Here is a 24,709-nt window from a genome sequence, read left to right on the forward strand (position 1 = left end):
TGCAGGTAATGCAAGGCACATGGATGCAGCATATATGGAATCTTGGTCGATGAGTTCAGTGTATCTGCCGGCTGTGGGTTGCTTTTTCTTAGACGTTGCAGCTTGGAGGTGTGTTGCAGCCATGGAAGAATGGTGCTCACAGTAACAGTAGTGACTTTGTAGCAGCAAGAACAAAAGACGTTTTAAAAACTGTCTTATATTCTTTGACATTTCACGTGTCTGAGTGTATTCTCATTGTAAAATAAATTTGTATCCAAACATTTGTGATAAGTTGTAATATAGATATCTGATGACAGTTAGCTCATTGTACAAAGAAGCTTAAATAGATTGGTGTTGAAAGAAGAAATATTGTTGGTAGGTAAACTTGAGGAGGATTCCAGCTTTCTTTCAGTCTCTTGCACTGAAGACACTGCAGAGTAGTAGTAGTAGTAGTAGTAGTAGTAGTAGTCTGCCAGCCAGAGCAGACTTTTAGGCGACACTCGGACCAATGTGTTTAAAGTTTTAAAGTTCTGTGCCATGTCAAATGTTTTTACAAAGATTTTAGGGAGAGGATTTTAACTTGTTCACTGTGTGACAAGCTCGCCCATATTTTATGTAAGTGGCCAGCCAATGACAATTTCCTGTGGCATTCTTGTTGCTATGTTTCCCCTTTCCTTCGGTTTTGCTTTCTTATGTAGTATTTTCCCTCTTTTCCTGATTTCTTTGAGTGTGTTTTTCAGTTTTATTAGGTCTGTCCACATTCGTTTCCTTTTACTGTGTGTCAGGGCGCTGATGACCTCAATGTTGAGCGCCCATAAGCCCCAACACACACACACACACACACACACACACACACACACACACACACACCGCCAGAGCAGAAACACGTTTTTTCAGATTTTACTAGGTGATCTGGATAGTATATAATTTTATGAAATAGTCAACCATGGAGAATATATTACACAATAAGCCAGAGTAAGCAACCCCCTCTCCCCTCCTTACGTTCTGGACTGAGTAAACAAAAATTAACATCTCAGCATGCATTACTGCTACCCCCTCCCCTCCCTCCCTCTCCCCCTCCCTCCCTCTCCCCCTCCCCCCTCCCCCCTCCCCCCTCCCCCCTCCCCCCTCCCCCCTCCCCCTCCCCCCTCCCCCTCCCCCTCCCTCTGACGTGCGCACACACACACACACACAAAGTTCAGACCAAATTGCACCAAACAGTAGTGGTAACAGTTCATGTAAAAATGTTATACATGGCTTAGATTCCTGGCCAAACTGATATTCCAGTAGCCACGAGTCACATCAAAAGAAGTCAGAAATTTACATCCATGGAACTTTTGCAAAGTTTCATCTATGTTAGCTGGTCTGTCACTCTACCTACTACGATTTCATTTAACTTCCTGGCACCCAGAACCTACCTGACACCACCATTCTTCTTCTTTACAATCACAAGTGAGTTGTTATACCTGCTGGTTGACCTTTCAATAATCCCCCTTGAGACCATCTTCGAATTTCTTTTCTCACAGCTTCCTTTTTTGAAAATAGAATAATATAAGACTTCTTGAAAAATGGTTCATAATCCTCAAACTTTAATTTGCACTCAAAAACTTTTACCAAACCTGGCCTGTCTGAAAATGCCTTACAGTTGTTCAGAAGAATACCTTTTAATTCCTCCTTTTGATTATTTGTAATACCTTCAATATCTACAACCCTCTTTATTACTCTCTCTCCTCCTCTTTTCCTCAGTAAGCTGCCCAGTGGTCAACACTCTTAATGGCAAATCTAATTCAATTTACAAACACTTGTCGATACTTTCTAAAAATGATACTTTGTACCTACTTCTATTACACTTAAAACTAAACTTACCACTAGCAAAATCAATATTTACACATCATCTGCACAAGAAATTAGTTCCAAATATTACATCTATGCTGAGATTTTGAATCACCAAGAAATTGCAGTCCAACAGCTGTCTTGCCAATTCCGCAGTTAATAGTACCTCTCGTTTCATGCTCTTTGATAGCTTACCAGTAGCTCCAATCATTTTTATTCCAGAAACATGTGTCACTATTATACCCTCCATGTTCTTAATAGATTCAAAAAATGCTTGTGGAATGCCATTCAAATCACAACCACTGTCCATTAAACACTGAACATGTATACCTTGTACACTTGGTGTTATTACGGCTTGTTACAGTTTCTTTTTACTTACCAATTGATCTTCATACAACAAATCCTCATTAATCCTTTCCCTGGAAAAACTATCACCTTGCTTACCAAAACAATTATCAGACACAGTCAAATGACAGAGCACTGTCCTTTTCCTCGTTACCACTCTCATTAAATTCTAACTCTTCATAAGGCCTAATATTATCCTCCTGTATTCTTTCATTACTTAACACATTGCCATCATTATCGATGATAAATTCAAATATCTCACCCTCATAACTACTGGATTCGTCATTGCTATCGTCATTACTATTACTGTCGGAATCTGACCCACTGTCACTTTCATTGTCCTCAAATATCTGGCTAATTAGTTGATCCTTGTTTCCAGTATTAGATCACAAAGTGAAACACCTGAATTCTGTATGTTCTCTTAAACTCTTCATCCATCTCGACACTTCAGACATCCTGAGCAACAGCAACACACTCTGTTTCAAGACTTAATTTTATTATAGTAACTTCCTCATTTTTAATCTGATAGATTCCGTTCTCAGGTTTAATCCTATTTTCAGCACAAAATTTCGTGGCTACTTTGACTTCATCTTTACACTGTTTCTTGGAAGCCTCCTACAATAGTGATCACTAAGTTCCTTCCATTCTTCTACACATTTACTACTTATGAATGTTAACTTCTCATTAGTATTCTGTACTATTTTCTTTATCTTTTCATCACAATCTTTCACTGCTGTCTCAACCTTCTTATTTAATTCTGAAAGATTAGAGCTGACTACCTCAATTTCCTTTTAATTGTTTTCTTCAGTTCTTCCTTTAAACTAGTGTCAGTTTTAATGCTATCAGTTTTGTTTTCCACCCTACTAATGTCTTCTTTTGTACTAGTACTAGTCAAACTACTCATAATTTGCCTTTACATTGCTTCCAATTTTCTGTCTGCCATAAACTTTTGCTTTTGCTGACTTTTGCTACTAGATTCCTCCTCCTCAGCCTTAACGATGTCACCCACTTCGGTACTGTTTTCGTCCATTTCGCTCACATCACCACACAATGTAGATTACACTTTTATCATCTCATCTACAATATGACTTTCGTCTCCATCATTCAAATTTACACTCGTGTCTGATTTATAACCATTATCATCTACTGAATCAGTTCTCATTTTTTCTGTTCATTTAAAAACTCAACCTCTGCAGCTTTGTTATCAATCCCATCATCCCCTTCGGTGATGTAGCCTTTGGCTCAACAGGCACTGAAAATCTCTCTGTCACTCAGTCATTGGCATTTAGTGCAGTAATCCACCCCACCTCTGAACAGCTGTTCAGGAATTGGTCCAATGGGACCAAAGCAATTGGGATACGTGCTACAGACTGTCTCAAGGATCTGGATCTATAACACATCAAAATACACAGCCAGGGATGGAACGCATTGTCGCCTTGGTGTCTTCAGAGGCCCTTAGCGATTTTAAGCTTGACACAGTACAATAAAACTTGTACTCCACATTATGTCTTTACAACTTTGTTTTTGTCCATTTTAAGTATGTACCACAGTTGTATCGTCGTCTATACAGATGGACCCCAGCAAGAGAATGTCCTTGGTTGTTCAGCTGTTTTCCCTGATAGGGTTTTTAAAGTGCGTCTTCCTGAACAATTTACAAATTATGTTGCAGAATTACATTGCATTCTGATGGCACTGGACAGGATTTACAGATATAACCGTTCAAGATTTCTTGTCTGTTCTGACTTGCTTAGTGCACTGGAAGCACCACCAAATATATCCAGTAGACCAGCTGATTCAGCTCATCCATGACTCCTTACAGCAGTTCCAACACCGTGGCAAGGAGGTGATCTTTTGCTGGGTAACTGGCCACATCAGGATACAGGGAAACAACATAGCTGACAAAGCAGCAAGGAAGCATGTTGGGATGACAGGGAAACAACATGGCCAACAAAGCTGCCAAGGAAGCGTGTTGGGATAGTGCTGTCCATCAGTGTCCCATCCCGTTGCACGCCATCATCTCTTAACCTGACAGATGCATCGTGCATCAGTGGCAGACTGAATGATTGCAGGTGACAGAAAACAAACTGCGGTCACTCAAATCAACCACACAGGCACGGGGGACTTCACGTCAGCCTCACCTCTGGAAGGAGTTTCTGCTTACCAAACTGTGCATCAGACATAGTCCTTTAACACATGGCTTCCTTCTGTGGCGGGAAGATCCACCACTCTGTGAAGTTTGTGGCGTACCACTTTCAGTTCAGCATATTTTGGTAATTTGTGTCCTATATACTAATATTAGGGCAGCCCTCAGATATGCCCACCCTCCTCATATTTTGTGAACTGTCAGGCCTCATCCTTAAATTGATGGGGAAGGGAGGCAGACTTTATTACATTATAAACTGCTCTGCATGTGGGGACAGCCTTTGTCCCCACCCATGAGAGTGGCATGCTGACTTTTCATCAGGATGCCGATGACCTTGATGTTGGGCGTCCTTTACCTCAAATCATAACCATCCTCCCTCCCCTCTCTGGGTGTTCTGATTTCTGTTGAACTGGCTATCTATATGGTTCCCCATATTCCTCAGTTTTGTTCCTTTTGCCTATTCTCTTTCATCCATTTTAGCGTTTTGGTTCCCCCTTGGGGTTTGACCTCAAATTCTAAGTTTCCCATCTTTAGTGTGAGCCATTTGGGGAAGAACTCCCTCTGTAGCATCTGTGGTATGCATTCCTCTTCCCCCTTTTTTCCTCCCTTCCGTCCTTGCTGTAGCCCCTGCTCCACGCCGCTAGTTCATGAGCACATGTAGCCATTCTTTGTGGTGGAGCCGTTATTGTACCCATCTGGCTGAGCCACCTGCCACACAGGGACCACAGCTCCCTGGTGACACAGGAATCACACTAGTGATACATGAGCTGTTTCCTCCCCTGTATGCCAAGGATTGGTTGCTTGTCATTCTGGAGCATTGGAACACCCAGCAGTGGCTACTGTGCCCAACGGCCTTTCTGTGGCTGGGTGGCACCCATGGGAGAGCCCCTGATCAGAGTTGGTGGTATCAGAGCAGATGCTTGGCACATGAAACATATCAAGGTGCAAAAATCTGGCCGTTCTCAAACAGCCATCTGTTCGAGTGGTAGTGGATTGTTGAATGCTGCTTTGTATGACCCTGCAGCCTTCCCTTTGCTGTCTACACCCTGGGAGGAGGGCCAAGCTGGTCTGTACTAGGATGGATGGGGACACATTTACTGCCACAAAGCTCCTGTTTTTTGTGGGAAATATTGAGGACAAGTTTGGCAAAGTGGAGTCTCTCAGTAAGATGCAGTCAGACTCAAGCTGCTTCTGCCACCAAACCTGCAGCCCTTCATGCTTGTGATTGCCTTGGCGACATTCTGGTATCTGTTAGCCCTCAGCAGTCTCTGAATGTGGCCCAGGGAGTGATTTTTCATAGGGACCTCATCCAGCAAACTGATAAGGAACTCCGGGCTAATATGAAGCGACGCGCATTCATTTTGTTCAGCGTGTGCAGAAGGGTTGTAAAGATAACTTCACCGATACTGGCAGTTTTATGATGGCTTTTGAGGAGGTACCCTTCCAGAGAATGTCAAGGTTATATGTGTTACTGATGTGACGTCAAGCCGTATGTCATGATATTCATGAGTTGCTTTTGGTGGTTGCATTTTGGGCATTGTCTTCCTGCTGTATGGCAGACCCTCTCCGTGGTGACCATCGCCACCCACTCAATGGGGGTAGCCCCTGTGTTCTGCCACCTGTGTGTAACTGTCATGACCACCACTCTCCGCACTCACCAGATTGCCTGGTTCACAACAAAAAACAAAAGAAGATTCAAGAGTACAAGTCCCTAGATCCTCTGTCTTGTGCTAAGGCTTGCCAAAAATATGACCGCCTCCATCCAGTGTCGGTTTCTTCTACTTTTGCCTCGGTTACATCCTTTCCCAGTCCTACCTCTTCCTTTCCTAGCCCTATCCCTCTCTCATCTCCCCCTCCCCTGTGGTTCCCACTCTCCCTTCCCAGCCGAAGAAGTGCCCCCTTTCTTCAGCACCCACAAGTGAGGCCCCCCCTCCAGGACCCCTCCTCCCTCGGTGTCCTTGAGGCTCGTGGTCTGCTCCCACAACTCGGCCATGGGATGCACCATCTGGTGCCCCAAGGTCACCCGCTCTCTTTTTCAGTTTCAGATCTTGTGGAAGCCTGCTCTCCGTCAGTGCCCTGCCCTCCTCAGCTTCTGAAATAGAAGTCCCAGGACAAGGCCCTCCTGGAGGTGCCATCTCCCTTCACAACCTGAGTCTGACATCTTATTTGTTTTCGTCACACAACAATCCAGTGGAATTGCAGTGGATATTACAGTCATCTACCGGAAACACGACAAGTTGTTCCCTCTTGCTCTGTCTTCTGTATTCAAGAACTGCACTTCTGTGGTAACCACTCTCTGACATTTCGTGGTTATCAGGCATTCTCTCAGAACCGGGCCAGCCCCGGGATAGCTTCTGAAGGGGTCTGCACATTGGTTCGTACCAATGTCATCAGTGATTGGCTCTCCCTTCGTAGCAACCTGGAAGTACAAGTGAGAACAACCTCAGCAATTGCCATATGCAATTTCTACCTCCCTCCAGGTTAGGCCATGTCCTCATGTTGACTTCCCTACCATAATACAGCAACTTCATCCCCCATACTACCTCCTCAGAGGCTTAAATGCAGACCACCTCCTGTGGGGGGAGTGCCACTTTGACGAGTAGGGGTTTTCTAATCGACCAACTTATTACAGACTTTGATTAGTGTCTCCTCAATGACCGACGGGTGCTGCAGCAATTTAAATGACACCCTTTCCAGACCAACCTTATCGCTTTTAAGTGTTTTCTTGCTGAGGCTTGGTACCTTATTAAGCAGAGTACAAAGGAAAGCTGGGAGCGCTGTGTTTCCTTCCTGGGGATATATGCCTCTTCATTGTAGGTGTTGTCCAAGCCATGTAGCATTCTGGGCTACCAGCGACAATCAACTGTCGATAGTCTTATCCTGTAGAGTGCTATGTGTACTAATCCATTGGTCCTTGCAGAACACCTCATTACACAATTTGTGACAGCATTGGTGTCCTATTTCTGTCCTGCAACCTTTCTCCAACAGAAACAACAAATTGAAGAAACCCCTGTGCTTGGGTAGCTCAGATGGTAGAGCACTTACCCGCGAAAGGCAGAGGTCCCGAGTTCGAGTCTTGGTCCGACACACAGTTTTAATCTGCCAGGAAGTTTCAACCCCCCTCTGTTTCAACCCCCACCAAGCTGAATCATATAACGAACACTTCACTGAATGGGAATTCTTGCAGGAACCTCTTCAGATGAAATGGCCCCGGGCCTGTATTCCATCCACAGCCAGATGATCCAACAATTGAATGTTACACAGAGGCAGTCTAACACTTGGAAGTTACCCAGAGGCAACATCTATTCAGGGTCTTTAACCACATTTGGCTCATGGGTGCCTTACCCACCAATGGCGAGATAACATAGTTATCCCCGTCCTTAAGCCAGGGAAGAACCCAAAGTCTTTTGACAGCTACAGACCAATTAGCCTGTCTGTTATAACTTGTAAAGTGCTCGTGAGAATGGTTAGCTTCATATTATGTTGGATACTCAAATCTCTGGGCCTTTTGTCCCTGTATCAATCTCGCTTCTGGGAAGGACAATCTCCAGTTGACCATTTACTCTAGTTGAAAACAACAGTCTGACAGACTTTTGCTAACCACTGTCATCTTTTCGCGGACTTCTTTGACCTACATAAGGCATAAATTTATATCTGTGACTTTTTATTCGAGTTGGCACTTCACTCAGCACCCTTCAGATCCAGGTGAATGGTATCCCCAGGGTTCTGTATTAAGTGTCACTCTCTTAATCACCATCAACGGGCTTGCAACCTCTGTTGGGCCTCTAGCTACTGCAGTGTTGTATGTCGATGATTTTTGCACCTAGTGCAGCTCCCATTTGGTAGCATCTGCTGAATTTCATCTCCAAGACGTCATTTGAAGGACCTCTGTGTTGGACCTCTCCCATGGCTTCCAGTTTTCTGCCTCCAAAACTTGGGATACACATTTTTGCCATCGACTCAGAGTATACTCTGATCCAGAACTTTATTTAGGTGACCAGTTCCTAGACATTGTAGCACAGTTCCAATTCTTGGGCCTTCTTTTGATAAAAAGCTGACATTGCTGCCCCATATTCGCCACCTGAAGACTACCTGCATGCAGAAGCTTAATGCTCTGCACATCCTGACCCACACACCTTGGTGTGCAGACTGTGCTACTCTTCATCTTTGCTGTGCTCTGGTTTTTTACAGACCAGATTATGGTAGTCAGGTTTATAGCTTGGCGATGCATTCTACTCTGAAACTATTTGCCCCTGTTTGTCTGTATGGGTCTCATCTGGCTATCAGTGCCTTTCGCACTAATCCTGTTGACAGTCTCCTCGCAGAAGTGGAGATTCCCCCTCTGCAAATACAACGGACCCACCTCCTGGTTTCTTGTGCAACCGCCATTCGATGATTTCCTGACCATCCTGTTCACCCCCTTTTCTTTGCAAAAGAGGGATGTCTCCTTGGATGGTGACTCAACCACAGTTTAGGACCCACCGGTTCCAGGGTCCTAAGGTCTCTTGTCGCAACTGTGATATTTCGCCGTCCTGTATGTTCCATCCTTGAAGAGTCCCAGGGTGCTGCCATCTCCTACACTGATGGTTCTAAAATGATACATAGGGTGGCATATGCCTTTATGTCTGCTACTGGCATGGAACACCATTTACTGCCGGGATCACGTAGTGTGTTCACAGCAGAGCCACTAGTTATTAACAGGAGCCTGCATTTTTATATACAGGCCTGCCCCCCAATCTTTTAATATGTACTGACTCTGTGAGCAGCGTGCAGTCTATAGACCAATGTTTCTCCAGTCGCCCTTTGTTCACTGCTGTCAATAACCACATCCCTGCCCTTGACCGTGCCACCTGCTCAGTTGTCTTTCTGTAGATCCTATGTCATGTGGGCATCCCAGGGAATGAACTGGCAGACCATTTGGTTAGAGGGGCAGATATTTACTTCCCCCCCCCCCCCCCCATTCCCTTTCATGATTCCAGGTGCAGATATGTGGATCAACATCAGATCTCTCTTTGCCCAAAAGTGGAATGACATCTGGTGCACTACTGCTCTCAGTAATAAACTCTGCACAATCAAAGAGACTACTGCAGTTTGGCACTCTTCCTTCCTCTCATCTCGGAAGGAGTCCACTGTCCTATGCCGTCTAAGCATTGGTCAACCCAGGGTCACACATTGTTTTATCTTGTGTAACAAGCCATCCCCACAATTTGGCTGTGGAGCCAGACTGACAGTGTCCTGTACATTGGCAGAATGTCCCCTTCTTTTGGCTGTTTTGTGACGTTCGCCTGCTTTATTTCTTCATTGATAGTCCTTGATGCCAACATACTGTGTTGCTATACTGGCTGAAATATGGGAGCTGGAAGTCCGTCACTGACTACTGTAAATAATTTAGCTGACAGTGTTCAGTTGCGTTTAATAGTGCTTTACTTTCACTGTTCACAACCCCACAATATTACACAGTTAATATGACTAGTTGACTATAGGTTGCAGGCAAACATCAGCACACTGCTATGAAAGTATACTGTTGAATATCTATGAGCAGTAAAAATCGATCCACACAGTTCTTGCAGAATAATACGGTATGTATTGAACAGACACAGTCATTGTTTTAGCACACGGCCTATTTGTCTTACACTTATTTCATGCTTAAGTTGATGCATTGTTGTTGATCTAACCAATAAGGGTTTCTCGTCTGAAAATTGGCCGTGGACTGACTGTCTAGAGACCAAAAATCGGGCCTTTATATATCATCACAATAATATGTACTGAAACTATACATTGTTCGATGTTTAAGTTACAGAAATTACAATTAAATCATAGCTCATTCAATTAACTGACCGTATAGAAAAATTCTCTCTTTTTAACAGTTTCTTCTACTACGAGGGTTAAGCTGACTTATTTGTTTAAATGATGAAATTAACAGATACGGTTATACAAACAATACTTCTGACAAAATTGGTCATTATTTTGGAATTAAATAAGGGCTAGCTTTGCTAACATGTTTTTGAATAGAACCAAATAAATACCTAGAGAATGCTATTAGTTGTTCCTCCAAATGTTTATAATTATTATAGAATTTGTATTTGTTTATAAGTCAACAATACAATTTAAGTTATGAAACAATTACTGATTTTGCCCTGTAACAAAAGATATTGACTAAGAATAGTAAAAATAAATTAGGAAATTAATGACATACACAAAACTAAGCACAAAATTAAATCTGGTGGTGTATTCTTTAAGACTGAGGGCCAACCTTTCTCTTCTATGGAAATGCAGATTATACTCCTGCATGTTGATAGTAACTAGTCAAAAATGAAAAAATGAATTTAAGGAGGCAGATGGCAAAACAAGAGAGGAAGTAAAATTATCCCAGCTTGCTTCGTCACACTTTGTACTAAGTATACTCTTCCACATTCCTTTTCTTTAATATTAGCAAATCATTCACAGTCCTTAGTTTCCTACATGAAAGTGGTTTTTATTTTCAGGTGTAAGGTTTTGTTTCACTCCAGGGGCAGGGTTTTTGTGGTTGGCACCTCTCTTCATGTTTTCTAGGTCTGGGACTCATGACACCTCCCTCGTGCAAAGACCTTTCTTTTATCCCTCTGTTTTTCCAGTTTTTAGATTTAGCAAACTCTTTTATTCCTTCTACTGTGTGTGTTTTAACTTCCTCGCTTTATTATGTCACCTCTCTGACTGTATCCAGCCACTTTTAGCGGACCCTCCCTCTTACACAAGTAGCTTTGGAATAGTGCGACTGATGACGTCGCTGTTTAGTCCCATAACCCTCCTTTAATCAGTCAGTCACTCAATAAGGCTCACTATCTAATGTAACGCAGTAAGAAGGAATGCTGGGAATTTTGGCCATCAGGTACAAACCGGGCCCTGTGAATGCAAGAGAGACGCATGGAAGTGATTCCATATGTAATAGAGTAAGAACGGGCCAAGGGCATAAAAGATCAACCAAGTGAGGAATACATAATACTGATTTTATTATTATCCACCACTGAACACAATTTGTTCAGTATGAGCACCTTAGTAGTTGATGAGTTGATCTACAGTGCCAACATTGGAATTAATTTCATTCCAACATAAATCGCTTCTGCAGTAACACATTAGCATATGTACCAACTTTCGCTCACATATAATAATTACAGTGCACATTGGCGGCACCCTGCATGAGTAGCTGCACTTCACGAAATTACCTGGTATCTAGGTGGAATACCCCTTTCATTTTGACCTCCTTGCTAATCATGGACTTCTGCCTGTAATATTGGGAGATGGCTCATGGATGGTGGAACTGTTTTTAAGTTTTCTCTGTGAAAGCGGTTTATATTCTCAGTTATAAAGTTTTAGTGTACCTCTGGAGCTGGGACAGGGTGGTTGGCGATAGGGCATATCCTGCAGTGTGGTGGGTGTGAGGGTTCCCCCACCTTACTTCCTTGACCAGGCTATTCTTTCAACCCTCTTTTATGCTACTTTAATCGCTTTTAGATTCTGTTTACTCCTTTCTGTCGCACACAATTTTCTGTTCTGGGTGTCATATTTTGTTGAATAGTGGGCACTCGACTGTAATTGATCAGGCATGGGACAGCTGTGGGTACAACATTTCCTGTCACATGCAGAGCTCTGGGGCACACACCAATTTCCTTCATTTTACTTTTATTATTGAGGGTATGAAAGATGTCCATTACATTTTTATCCTTCTTGCTTTTACTGTTGTGAAGCTCTTGACTAGATCAGAAAATTATCGCAGTGGACGTCTTTAGTTCTGGATACATCACTCTTGGATCAAGAGACTGATAACCTTGTTGGGGCAACCAACCAACCATCTTGTCTTGTTGGGGCACCCAACCAACCATTTTGTCTTTGTAGGCATTACGTGAAATGTAAGTTTGTAGCAGTGGGATCATTTTCCAATATGTTGCAAATGCCGGTTCTCTAAATGTTCTTAGTAGTACTTTGAGAAAAAATAGTCTTCTCCCCTCCAGGATCTCCCATTTGGTTTGCAGAAAATTTCCATAACTCTCACATGTTGATCACACCTATTGGTAACAGAACTTGCAGCCCAACTCAATATTGCCTCAGTGTCTTCACCTAATTCCACATGATGGAGATGCCAAACATTTGAGCAGTACTTGAGAATGGTTCACAAGTGTTCCGAATTCAGTCTCATTTATAGATGACATGTGCATAATTAAAATTCTTCCAATGAAACGAAGTTGACAGTTTGCCATCCGTACACCCAACTTTACCTAGTTGTTCTATTTCATGTCACTTTAATTGACATAGCTGTGTCGAGCAGTACATAACTCATAACACACACATAAAAAAAAAGTCTTGCGTCTCCTCATTTTCGAGAGATCCGGAACCTGCACAGAAAATTGGAATAGAGATCAACATAAACATCATTTCCACCGTTTTTATTGCTCATGAAACCACACATTGCCTGTTGTACCACCATAGAGCGAGGCCTTCAGAGGTGGTGGTCCAGATTGCTGTACCCACTGGTACCTCTAATACCCAGTAGTACATCCTCTTGCATCGATGCATGCCTATATTTGTTGTGGCATACTATCACCAAGTTCATCAAGGCACTCTTAGTCCAGATTGTCCCACTCCTCAACGGCGATTCAGCATAGATCCCTCAGAATGGTTGGTAGGTCACGTTGTCCATAAACAACCCTTTTCAATTTATCCTAGGCATTTTCGACAAGATTCATGCCTGGAGAACTTGCTGGCCACTCTAGTCGAACGATGTCATTATCCTGAAGGAAGTCATTCACAAGATGTGCATGATGGGGGCGCAAGTTGTTGTCCATGAAGATGAATGCGTAGCCGATAAGCTGCTGATATGGTTGCACTATCGGTCAGAGGATGGCATTCAAGTATCATACAGCCATTACGGCGCCTTCCATGACCACCAACGGTGTATGTCGGCCCCACATAATACCACCCCAAATAGCAGGGAACCTCCACCTTGCTGCACTTGCTGGACAGTGTGTCTAAGGTTTTCAGCCTGACTGGGTTGCCTCCAAACACATCTCCAACGATTGTCTGGTTGAAGGCATATGCAACACTCATCGGTGAAGAGGCGTGATGACAATCCTGAGTAGTCCATTCTTCATGTTGTTGGGCCCATCTATACCCCATTGCATGGTGTTGTGGTTGCAAAGATGGTCATCGGGAATGAAGTTGTGCATCATGCAAATCATGGAGCCTATTGTGCACAGTTTGAATCGTAACACCACGTCCTGTGGCTGCACGAAAAGCATTATTTAACATGGTGGTGTTGCTGTCAGGATTCCTCCGAGCCATAAACCACAGGTAGCGGTCATCCACTGCATTTGTAGTCCTTGGGCAGCCTGAGCTGTATCTCCTCCATGTCCTAACTACATCGCTTTTTTTTTTTTTTTTTTTTTTTTTTTTTTTTTTTTTTTTTTTTTTTTTTTTTTCACTCTGAGACGCATGGATACTTCCCTTGTTGAGAGCCCTTCCTGGCACAAAGTAACAACGCGGACGCGTTCAAAACGCAGTATTGACCATCCAGGCATGGTTGAACTACAGACACATGAGCTGTGTACCTCCTTCCTGGTGGAATGACTGGAACTGATCGGGTGTCGGACACCCTCCGTCCAATAGGTGCTGGTCATGCAAGGTTGTTTGCATATTACAGCAGGTTTAGTGACATCTCTGAACAGTGCCAAAGGGACTGTGTCTGTGATACAATATCCACAGTCAATGTCTATCTTCGGGAGTTTTGGGAACTGGGGTGATGCAAAACTTTTGATGGGTGTATATTCAAACATTACAAGATTGTTTCTCCTACTCATCTGCATTAACTTACATTTTTTTTGCCCTCAGGGGCTTAGCATTGATTTACTGCGTACGGGCTTGGTGCCCGTGATGTTTGAGCTGGGGACTAATAAGTGCTGCCAGTCCTCCATCACCGTAAGCTCTGTGCATGTGTCAGCGAGCACTGCGCAGCGTGGTGGTGGAATGTTGTGTCTCTCAGGGAACGGGGATCTTGGCTTGACCACCCGGATTGCAAGGACGGGATAAACCTCTATAAAAGCCACCTCAATCTCAAAGTGTGCTGCGTACTAATGAGATGCATGGCTGTTGAGATGAACAGCCATTAGTGGGCAACCTGTTGGGAACCTGGCACCCCTCAGTTGTATAAGGCTTACTGAGGCACGTGGGGCTCTGCCCGAGGGGACTCTTATTTTCCTAGCTGCTCGTGGGACTGAGATGGAACCCTCGAAATCTTCTTCTCCTCCCAGTGGGAAGGTTTTACCTCCTGGGAGTATTCACGCCCATTCATCCAAAAGAATGAGAGAAGCTAGTCATCTCGATAATCAAAATACTTTGGACTACAGTAACAGGGCTCATGGAGTCATGACTAACATTGTATTTCTGGTGATAAAGAGGAAGGAAGGGACATTTGAAAAAGTGTCCCCCTTTTGTAACCTTAAGGGTTTGGAAGGCCTCGCTGGAACATTAAAATCTATAAAAAAATTGTGCAATGGCTCATTGTCAGTCGAAACTAACAGGTCAATGCAGGTAGACCTTCTTAAGAAATCGCAGAAACTGGGTGACTATGATATCATTGTTGAGGTGCACACCTCTTTCAACTCTAGTACGGATGTTGTCAAATGCCAAGATACCATGGACATGGGCATAGCAGAACTGAAGCAAGAATGGGCATCCCAGGGAATAGTCGAAGTGGAACAACGAATGTGCAGGAATAATGGAGCAACTGGAAAGACTGTCACTTTCATTGTCACATGCAATTCTCTGACACTGCCTGAACATCTTATGGCAGGGTTCCTTCGACTTAGTGTTTGACGCTATGCAGTGCTATAAATGCCAGCAATTTGGCCATTCAACCACGAGTTGTGGAGGTGAAGCGATCTGCGGGAACTGCAGAAAAGCCACTGATGTTGCTGGGACTGACTGCCCATCTCCGGTGACCTGCATCAACAGCTCTGGGAACCATTCAGTCTGGAGCCAATACTGCCCCGTTTTTGCTGAAGAACACAAAATATAGGAGATAAGTGACCAACCGGATCCTCTATACCAAAGCTAAAAAAAGAATGTAAGGTGACAAAACCTCATCTTTGCCGCCTCATATTCTACAATGATGCTAAAATGTATTCCCAAGATGGACACTTCAACCAGACGGCGCCTAGTGTGCCTGTATCCACCACAAGCACCTGTACTTGCATGTGTACATTTCAAGGGAAGAAGAGGAAAGACAAATCAATCAGAGAGCTGCACCAGTAAAGACCAACAACAGTTCTGCAGCGAGCATCCAGAAGGTACAAGAAAAGCAGAGTGCCTCTCAACGCTCCCTTTTCCCCTCATCCTCGAAGGGACAGGATGCAGGGAAAGGCTCACGATGTCAAAAACTGTCACGAGTGCTTCCAGACGTTATTCTTTCCCGTCTGACTGATAAGGAGGATATCATGGAGATAGATGCCTTGGAGCCAGGCAGCCCCTCTACTCCGCCCTTGCTCTTAAAGTGCTTCACCTCCCCGGTGCAAAGATAGGGATAAATTAAAACTGCACCGATGACATCGCTTCCATACTACAGTGGAACATGAATGGGTTCAGGGCTCATGGGGAGGAACTGAAACTTGTAGCACAGGCACATCTAATGTGCTTATGTTTACAAGAAACACATTTTAATGATAAAGATGTCCCTGTGCTACAGGGATATATGCTATACCGCAAATATGAACTATCAGGGGAAAGGGCCAGGGAGATGTCGCAGTGTTTGTCACTAATATGCACCACTCCTCTGTTCTCCCCTTGGCTACTGACCTGCAAGCAGTTGCAGTTCAAATTCATGTGTGTCGAAGGATCACTGTTTGGTCATTGTATTTACCTCCGCAAGATACACTAGACTCTGAGGCTTTTACTGATCTTATCTCACAATACCTGCGACCATTCCTCTTCTTGAGAGACTTCAATGCCCATGATGTCCTGTGGGGCTTGACCAGTACTTGCCCTAGGAGTCGGATTTTGGAGGGCCTCATGACATCTCACAAGCTGTGCTTCCTCAACAAGGGTACTCACACATATTTCTCTACTGCTACTGGATCATTCTCAGCCATCGACCTCTCTTTGTTCTCCCACCATTGCCGACTCTGTTCAGTGGGAGGTCATTGACGACATTCATTCCAGTGACCACTTCCCAGTCTTCCTTCACCTGCTAAATGGCTCATCACCTGAAGTTGAGCCCCCAAAATCAGTGGTCAGCAGGACTAACTGGACGCGTTTCAGGCAACTGGCTGTGTTTGAACACTGCAACAGCTTCCAGGGATGGGTGGACCACATCACACACGTGATCCATTGTGCCGCTGACCCTCCATCCCACAATCCTCAGGTCATCTTAGAAGGCGACAAGTACCTTGGTGGACAGATGAGTGCCATTCCGTGATCCAAAAAAGGCGTGCGGCTCTTAAACATTTTAAATGCCGACAAACAGCAGACAACCTTGGGGCTTTTCGAGTCGTGAGGGCCAAGGCTTGACATGTTATTAGGGAGAGTAAGAAAAGGTCGTGGCAAGCGTTCCTGGACTTCATCAGTCGTTCCACTTCTTCTATAAAAGTATGGGAAGCCATCCGGAGGTTTTCCAGTAAATGCAGCTGTTTACTGATCGCAGCAGTACTGAAACAGGGGTGCCTCCAAACAACACCCAGAGACAGTGCTAAGACGCTGGCCGAACATTTGCACAAACTGCTGCCAATCTAAGCCAGGATCCAGGATTTCATCGCTATCATGCAACTGTAGCGAAGGAAAGGTGGGACTACAGGTCCAATAGTTCTGTGGCCTACAACTCCCCTTTCTCGATGTTGGAGCTCGAATCGGTACTGACTGAGATTTGTGACACTGCATCCAGTCATGACCAAATCCGGTACTGCATGTTTCGACATTTGCCAGCGGAATCAAAGGAAATCCTCCTCGAATGTTTTAATGTAATATGGCAAACAGACAACTTCCCCAAATCGTGGAGGGCGGCAATTCTGATCCCTCTCCTCAAACCAGGAAAGGACTGCAAATGTCCCAGTAGTTATTGGAGTATTGCCTTAATGAGCTGTGTAGGAAAGACCCTGGAGCGAATGGTTAACCATCTACATCTACATGACTACTCTGCAATTCACATTTAAGTGCTTGCCAGAGGGTTTGTCGAACCACAATCATACTATCTCTCTACCATTCCACTCCCGAACAGTGCGCGATAAAAACGAACACCTAAACCTTTCTGTTCGAGCTCTGATTTCTCTTATTTTATTTTGATGATCATTCCTACCTATGTAGGTTGGGCTCAACAAAATATTTTCGCAATCGGAAGAGAAAGTTGGTGACCGAAATTTCGTAAATGGATCTCGCCGCGACGAAAAACGTCTTTGCTGTAATGACTTCCATCCCAATTCGCGTATCATATCTGCCACACTCTCTCCCCTACTACGTGATATTACAAAATGAGCTGCCCTTTTTTGCACCCTTTCGATGTCCTCCGTCAATCCCACCTGGTAAGGATCCCACACCGCGCAGCAATATTCTAACACAGGACGAACGAGTGTAGTGTAAGCTGTCTCTTTAGTGTACTTGTTGCATCTTCTAAGTGTCCTGCCAATGAAACGCAACCTTTAGCTCTCCTTCCCCACAATATTATCTATGTGGTCTTTCCAACTGAAGTTGTTCGTAATTTTAACACCCAGGTACTTAGTTGAATTGACAGCCTTGAGAATTGTACTATTTATCGAGTAATCGAATTCCAACGGAATTCTTTTGGAACTCATGTGGATCACCTCACACTTTTCGTTATTTAGCGTCAACTGCCACCTGCCACACCATACAGCAATCTTTTCTAAATCGCTTTGCAACTGATACTGGTCTTCGGATGACCTTACTAGACGGTAAATTACAGCATCATCTGCGAACAACCTAAGAGAACTGCTCAGATTGTCACCCAGGTCATTTATATAGATCAGGAACAGCAGAGGTCCCAGGACGCTTCCCTGGGGAACACCTGATATCACTTCAGTTTTACTCGATGATTTGCCGTCTATTACTACGAACTGCGACCTTCCTGACAGGAAATCATGAATCCAGTCGCACAACTGAGACGATACCCCATAGGCCCGCAGCTTGATTAGAAGTCGCTTGTGAGGAACGGTGTCAAAAGCTTTCCGGAAATCTAGAAATATGGAATCAACTTGAGATCCCCTGTCGATAGCGGCCATTACTTCGTGCGAATAAAGAGCTAGCTGCGTTGCACAAGAACGATGTTTTCTGAAACCATGCTGATTACTTATCAATAGATCGTTCCCTTCGAGACTGGTGCAACCTGCGCAATTTTCCAATCTGTAGGTACAGATCTATCGGTGAGCGAGCGGTTGTATATGAGTGCTAAGTAGGGAGCTATTGTATCAGCGTAATCTGAAAGGAACCTAATTGGTATACAATCTGGACCTGAAGACTTGCCCGTATCAAGCGATTTGAGTTGCTTCGCAACCCCTAAGGTATCTACTTCTAAGAAACTCATGCTAGCAGCTGTTCGTGTTTCAAATTCTGGAATATTCCATTCATCTTCCTTGGTGAAGGAATTTCGGAAAACTGTGTTCAATAACTCCGCTTTAGCGGCACAGTCGTCGGTAACAGTACCATCGGCACTGCGCAGCGAAGGTATTGACTGCGTCTTGCCACTTGTGTACTTTACATACGACCAGAATTTCTTGGGATTTTCTACCAAATTTCGAGACAATGTTTCGTTGTGGAACCTATTAAAGGCATCTCACATTGAAGTCCGTGCCAAATTTCGCGCGTCTGTAAATTTTAGCTAATCTTCGGGATTTTGCGTTCTTCTGAACTTCGTATGCTTTTTCCGTTGCCTCTGCAACAGAGTTCGGACTTTTTTTTGTGTACCACGGGGCATCAGTTCCATCTCTTACCAATTTATGAGGTATGAATCTCTCAATTGCTGTTGCTACTATAGCTTTGAATTTCAACCACATCTCGTCTACATTTGCATAGTCAGTTCGGAAGGAATCGTCTGGTCTGGTTGTTACGAGAACAGGCAACACCTTAACCGCTCTGTGTGGTGTCCGAAGATTTCGGTCCACTGTCGACAATTGGACACTCCTAGAGGTGGTTCTTCAGAAGGCGTTCCTCAATAAGCATCACTGTATTTATTGGCATATTCTTCGATACAAATAAGGCATACAATACTACTTGGAGACACTGTATTCTTGCACAGCTGCATCAGTGGAGCTTTCATGGCCACCTCCCCGTCTTCTACAGTCTTTCCTTTCTCAGTGGTTTTTTAAGACTCGTTTAAGTGTTAAACTCTTTGTCATAGCCATCAACAGTATCACATCTATGGTAAGGAGTGCTGTCCAGTGCTCCTTATTTGTAGACAATTTTGCTGTTTTCTGTTCCTCCTCCAGTGTCGCAATGGCGAGCCGTCAGTTGCAACTTACAGTGCGGCGTTTAGAGGAGTGGGCTGCAACAATGGGTTTTCAGTTTTCTGCAGATAAGTGTGTGTGTGTGTGTGTGTGTGTGTGTGTTACCACACCTGCGAGACCTGAAAGCCAGATCCCTGGAGGTACTGAACATCATCAAGTGTCGTAGCCACAGGTCTTGGGGGAGTGGACAGGGCGCATCTCCTTCAGTTTTATCAGGGTTTTGTTCGTTCGCACGTGGACTATGGTTGTATGGTGTATGGGTCAGCGAGGCCCTTTTACTTGCTGATCATTGACGCTGTACATAATGAGGGGATTCAGCTGGCCATGGGCACTTATCGGACAAGTCCCAATCCTAACATCTGTGCTGAGGCGGGGTAACTGCCGTTTACCACCTGGCAACAGCTCCTCGTGGTTTGTCAGGCATGTCAGTTCCTTGCTGCTCCAACTTCACCCACACACCATACTGGTGCCTGTCGATCTCTGGAATGCTTTTTTTCCAACTGTCAATGAGCCACGATGCCATTTGGGATTTGCATGTGGCGTGTGCTGGAGTCACTCGGTTTTAAGCCAATATGACCCCTAAATCCAGGATTTTACCTGCCTGCTGCCCTGGTTACTGGAGAGACCCAGAGTGATTCTAGATTTGATGCTGTACAGAAGAGATAGCATTCCTGCTTCTGTTTTTAATGCGATATTCTCCTATATTTTGTCTGAGTACCACGACCATGTAGCTGTTTTTATAGATGGGTCAAAGTGGGGGGACTGTTGGTTGCTCTCTCATTTCCCCAGATTGTGCCCTCAAAGTCAGACTGCCTCTGATGCAGAATTATATGCGATCTTGCGAGCACTGGAGCAGATGAGATGTTCTCCGTGTTAAATTCTCGTCTGCTCAGATTCTCTGAGTGCCCTTTACTCTCTCCAATGTTCGTACCCAGCAGATACAGTAACCCAGAATATCCAGGATGACCACCTACAACTACAATGACTGGGGAAGTAGATGTCTTTCTGCTTGATGTCTGGGCACATTGGAATTGCAGGGAATGAAAGGGCGGATCAAGTAGCCAAGGAGGCGTGTCGTGAGCCTCTGGTATTTCGGTGTGCTATCATGTTGCTGTTGAGGTACAGAGTCGTGTGTTGATGGGAAGACGTGGTTGGCAGTGACCGATAACAAGTTCCGTGTCATCGAGCCCACAATTCAGCCATGGAGTACTTCGTTCCAGCCACGTTGGCAGGATGAGGTCCTTCTTACTTCGTTGATAGGACCCTCCAATTTGTGTTGCTTGTGGTGTGCAGATCACGGTGCGGCACATTTTATTGGATGCATTTTATTTGCCGACCAACGGCCTGTGGTGGATTTGTCAGCTGATCTGCCATCTATTTTATGTAATGATCAAACAAATGTGGTTAAGGTTTTAAAGTTTTGTAAATTTTCAAACGTTTTTATCAAGATTTTAGAGAGATGTTCTTAATGTGTCAGAGGGTGGCTGGCTCACCCTAGATTTTTGTAAGTGGTCAACCAGTCACATTTCCCTGTGCTTTTCTTTTAGGTCTTGTGTGTTTTGTTTTATTTGTGTTTTAATTTCTTGGTTATCTCTCCTCCCTCCTAATTGGTTTTAGTGCACGTGAGAGTGCATGTTATACAGAGTGACTGGGTTCATATTTAGAGTGCATGCATGTGCAACACTTTTAGTTCATCTCCACATTCGTTTGTTTTTATAAGTGTAAGGGCACTGATGACCTTGCCGTTGGGCACTTATCTCTCTCTCTCTCACACACACACACACACACACACACACACACACACACACACACACACACACGAGGTTTTTCCACTTTCGTAGCAAACTGTCACTCATCACACCAAGTAAATATACTATTCTAGTAACCGTGAATATTCTTGCATATAGAGTCATCAACAAAAAGTCATAGGTTGCTCCTCACTCCATCAGTCAGATTGTGTATACCAAAATCAACACAGGTATTCCAGCTTGGGGAACAGTTAATTCGTTTTAATATCTTAAGGAATTTTCTGTGATATCTTTCAGGTATGGAACAAGATGCTCATGCACATCCTTGTCCTGTTTTGAAGAAGACATAGCCACAGTGGGAGAAGATGGGAAACTGAATTTGCTCACTTTAAGGCAACAAAAACCAGTACATGTTGTAGGTATGTTTGTGCCTGTTGATTTATTGTTCTTTGATATTACGCTATCTGACATCCAATCATATAACTGGTATTTACTAGAGGAAAAATTGTGCGTCAGTTACTACTACTACTACTACTATTATTAGATTAAGCATTTAGACATTAGTCAGACTGGAAGATGATTTTTAATCATTCACTGTAGATGATGGAAGAAGATACATTACTGTTCCTCTGTACCATTTTCTAGCTCTCGCAATTAGCACAAGAATAAAATCCTGGAGAAATGAGGACATTATCAAAGTAATTGTGTACACATGAATTCCGAAATATTCTAACACTTGAGCGAATGTTGGGTAACTCAAACTGTAGAAGCTTTTGATCTAGTACACAAACACCATTGTCACCTAGTAACTGTTGGCTGCTATTTAATTGACAACAGTGCCCTTAAACAGGACAGATCTTGAAGTTCCTTTTCAGAAGTTCATCAAAATGTTCAAAATGTCCTTCACTTGTTGCATGTATTTCATCTCATCAGAACATGGGATCATTTCACCATCTTTTAACATTTGATAAACAACATGTTTCTTGCCGCATACCAAATGATAAGCACATTTTGTGAGGAATGACTGGGCTGTAAGATTGTCAGTGCTGGCACTATTCCAGGTAGTGTGATTGAAAACTGATCACTATTTTGTACAGTGTTCACAGCCTTGCCACCAAAGATGGTGTGAGAACTGGCATTGAACACTGTTATTGGTGTACAATGAAAGACAGACTTTTTTGGTGGACAATTGGAGTTTGGTGTAAATAATGTGATTACAGTTCTGAAAATGTTCACCAAGTCTTTAATATCCATGATTCATCAACCAGTTTTGTTAATTCAATGAATGTGGTCAGTTACAAATTTTGCTTAACTATACTGGACAATGCAGCATAGCACCATACACTACTCATATCGAACAGTCAGAAGTTAACTTCCTACAAATGGTGAGTCATCGCTTCTCCATAGATGTTCATTCATATGAGCCAGCTCTTTGCCAGCAGCCGTTAGCTCCGGCCAACAGATGTCACTGTTTTACAGGCAACAAAATATTGTTTGCAAATGCAATTGTAAAATTAAATGCACCATTTGCCATATAACAAATATAACAAAACTTCGCACTATATTTTCACATTTCAGTAGCTAACAGCAGTGTAAAATTTCAGCCTAATATTTGTCATACTTTAAGACATTTAAAGAGCACTGAAACCACAGAATTTAAAGCTTGCATGAATCACTGACTTTACATTTGTGGGCACAACAGTCTTGTAGAACTCTGTACATTCCTACTCATTTGTTTCACACAATCATGATATTGACTTTATAGCCTTTCTCAACTGGAAGTTGTAATCTCAAAGTGTCTGACTTCTGGAAAATAACGTATCTAGTCTTGTAAATCAATTGTTGTATTATGGAATTTGAGTACATACCAAAGACGCACAATATGGCCAACATTGGGCTCAGCGAATAAACATTAACAAGCTATATGGTGGATTTGACAGTCAGTACTTTGCTGTGACTGACATTCATCACATCCATATATATGAACATGAACGCAGGTCATACCATAGTTGAATCTGTCATACAGGTTGTTAATGTTTGTTGGCTGGGCACATTGTCAGCCATATTATTTGGAGGAACCTGAAAACTGACATCCTTTTTTCGCAAAATTCACATGTAAGTTTGGCGAAATTTTCATTTCTTATTGGTGAAATCAGCACGACCAGACACTAGTTGGGGGAGGGGGGGGGGGGAACACCGCATTGACTTGCAGACCTTTATGGGGAAAAAATTGGAGGTCACGGAAGAAACTGCTAACAAGTACACTTTTAAGCTTCATCTCTACAGCTCAGCTGTCATGCATAGACATGTTTGGGCAAAAAAAGATATTAAATTTTGTAAAAGTGGCAGAGTTAAACTGTGAGGGAAAGGTAAAAAAATTAAAAGACAGTAATTGTACCTAATACCGGAAAATGTGCAGCAAACCTGCACTGAAAAAGAAATGGATTTTTATTTCTAGATGTTGAAGCTATATTAAGGGTGGAGGTATTGCAAACTTCAGTTGTAACAAACTTAGAGCCAAACATTGTTATTTGAACAGTTCCAAGGTAAATCATTCTGAAAAGGGCTTTATTAATTTACTCGAAGACGACTTCTGGCCAATTGGTATTTTTGTGAAGGAGTATGAATTACCTAGAAACACCTTTCAGCCTAGGCTTGTCAGGCCATGTGAAAATAGAACACAGACTCCTTTGTTAGGGAGCAGTCTCTTGAAGTAAATAATACTAACCTAAAAAGAGAGGCATAAGATAAATCAGCACCTACTTCATCAAAATGTTGAAGGACTAGGAAATAAGTTTGGTTATGTAGAACTGTTTTTCATCGATCTTCTTCCTGACTGTTTCGTTGTAACAGAGGATCAACATTCACTAGATGATCTACAACTTTCTAAATTTAAGAACTTCACTCTGATATCTTTGTCCTGTGGAACTGTATATATAGGTGTTGAGGGATGGCCTGTTAAGTTTTATTTCACAAATTTGTGGGGTGAACAATTCTTATGTGGATCTTGACTTTGAAATAGCTAAGGTTGAGTTAATTGTTTGCACCTTTGTAGTCTACATTTTAGGGATATATGGTTTCTCTAATGGAACTTTTTCTGTCTTTAGTGAAAACCTACAGGTTTTTAAGCAGTGTTTATAAAAATGAAAACACTCATGTTTTTATATTAATGTGGATACTCTTAAGGA

The 24,709-nt window shown here is 43.2% G+C and overlaps 1 protein-coding gene across 1 annotated transcript in view; it reads left to right on the forward strand.

Moving 5' to 3' along the window:
• The window catches only part of LOC126260966 (nucleoporin Nup43), a 210,756-nt gene that overhangs the window by 66,609 nt on the left and 119,438 nt on the right, over positions 1-24,709 (forward strand). The window contains exon 4 of the mRNA XM_049958490.1: positions 21,819-21,940. Coding sequence (XP_049814447.1) covers positions 21,819-21,940 — 122 coding nt within the window. The remainder of the gene's footprint in view (positions 1-21,818; positions 21,941-24,709) is intronic.

The sequence above is a fragment of the Schistocerca nitens genome, chromosome 5 (genome assembly GCF_023898315.1).
Source record: "Schistocerca nitens isolate TAMUIC-IGC-003100 chromosome 5, iqSchNite1.1, whole genome shotgun sequence".
NCBI lineage: Eukaryota > Metazoa > Arthropoda > Insecta > Orthoptera > Acrididae > Schistocerca > Schistocerca nitens.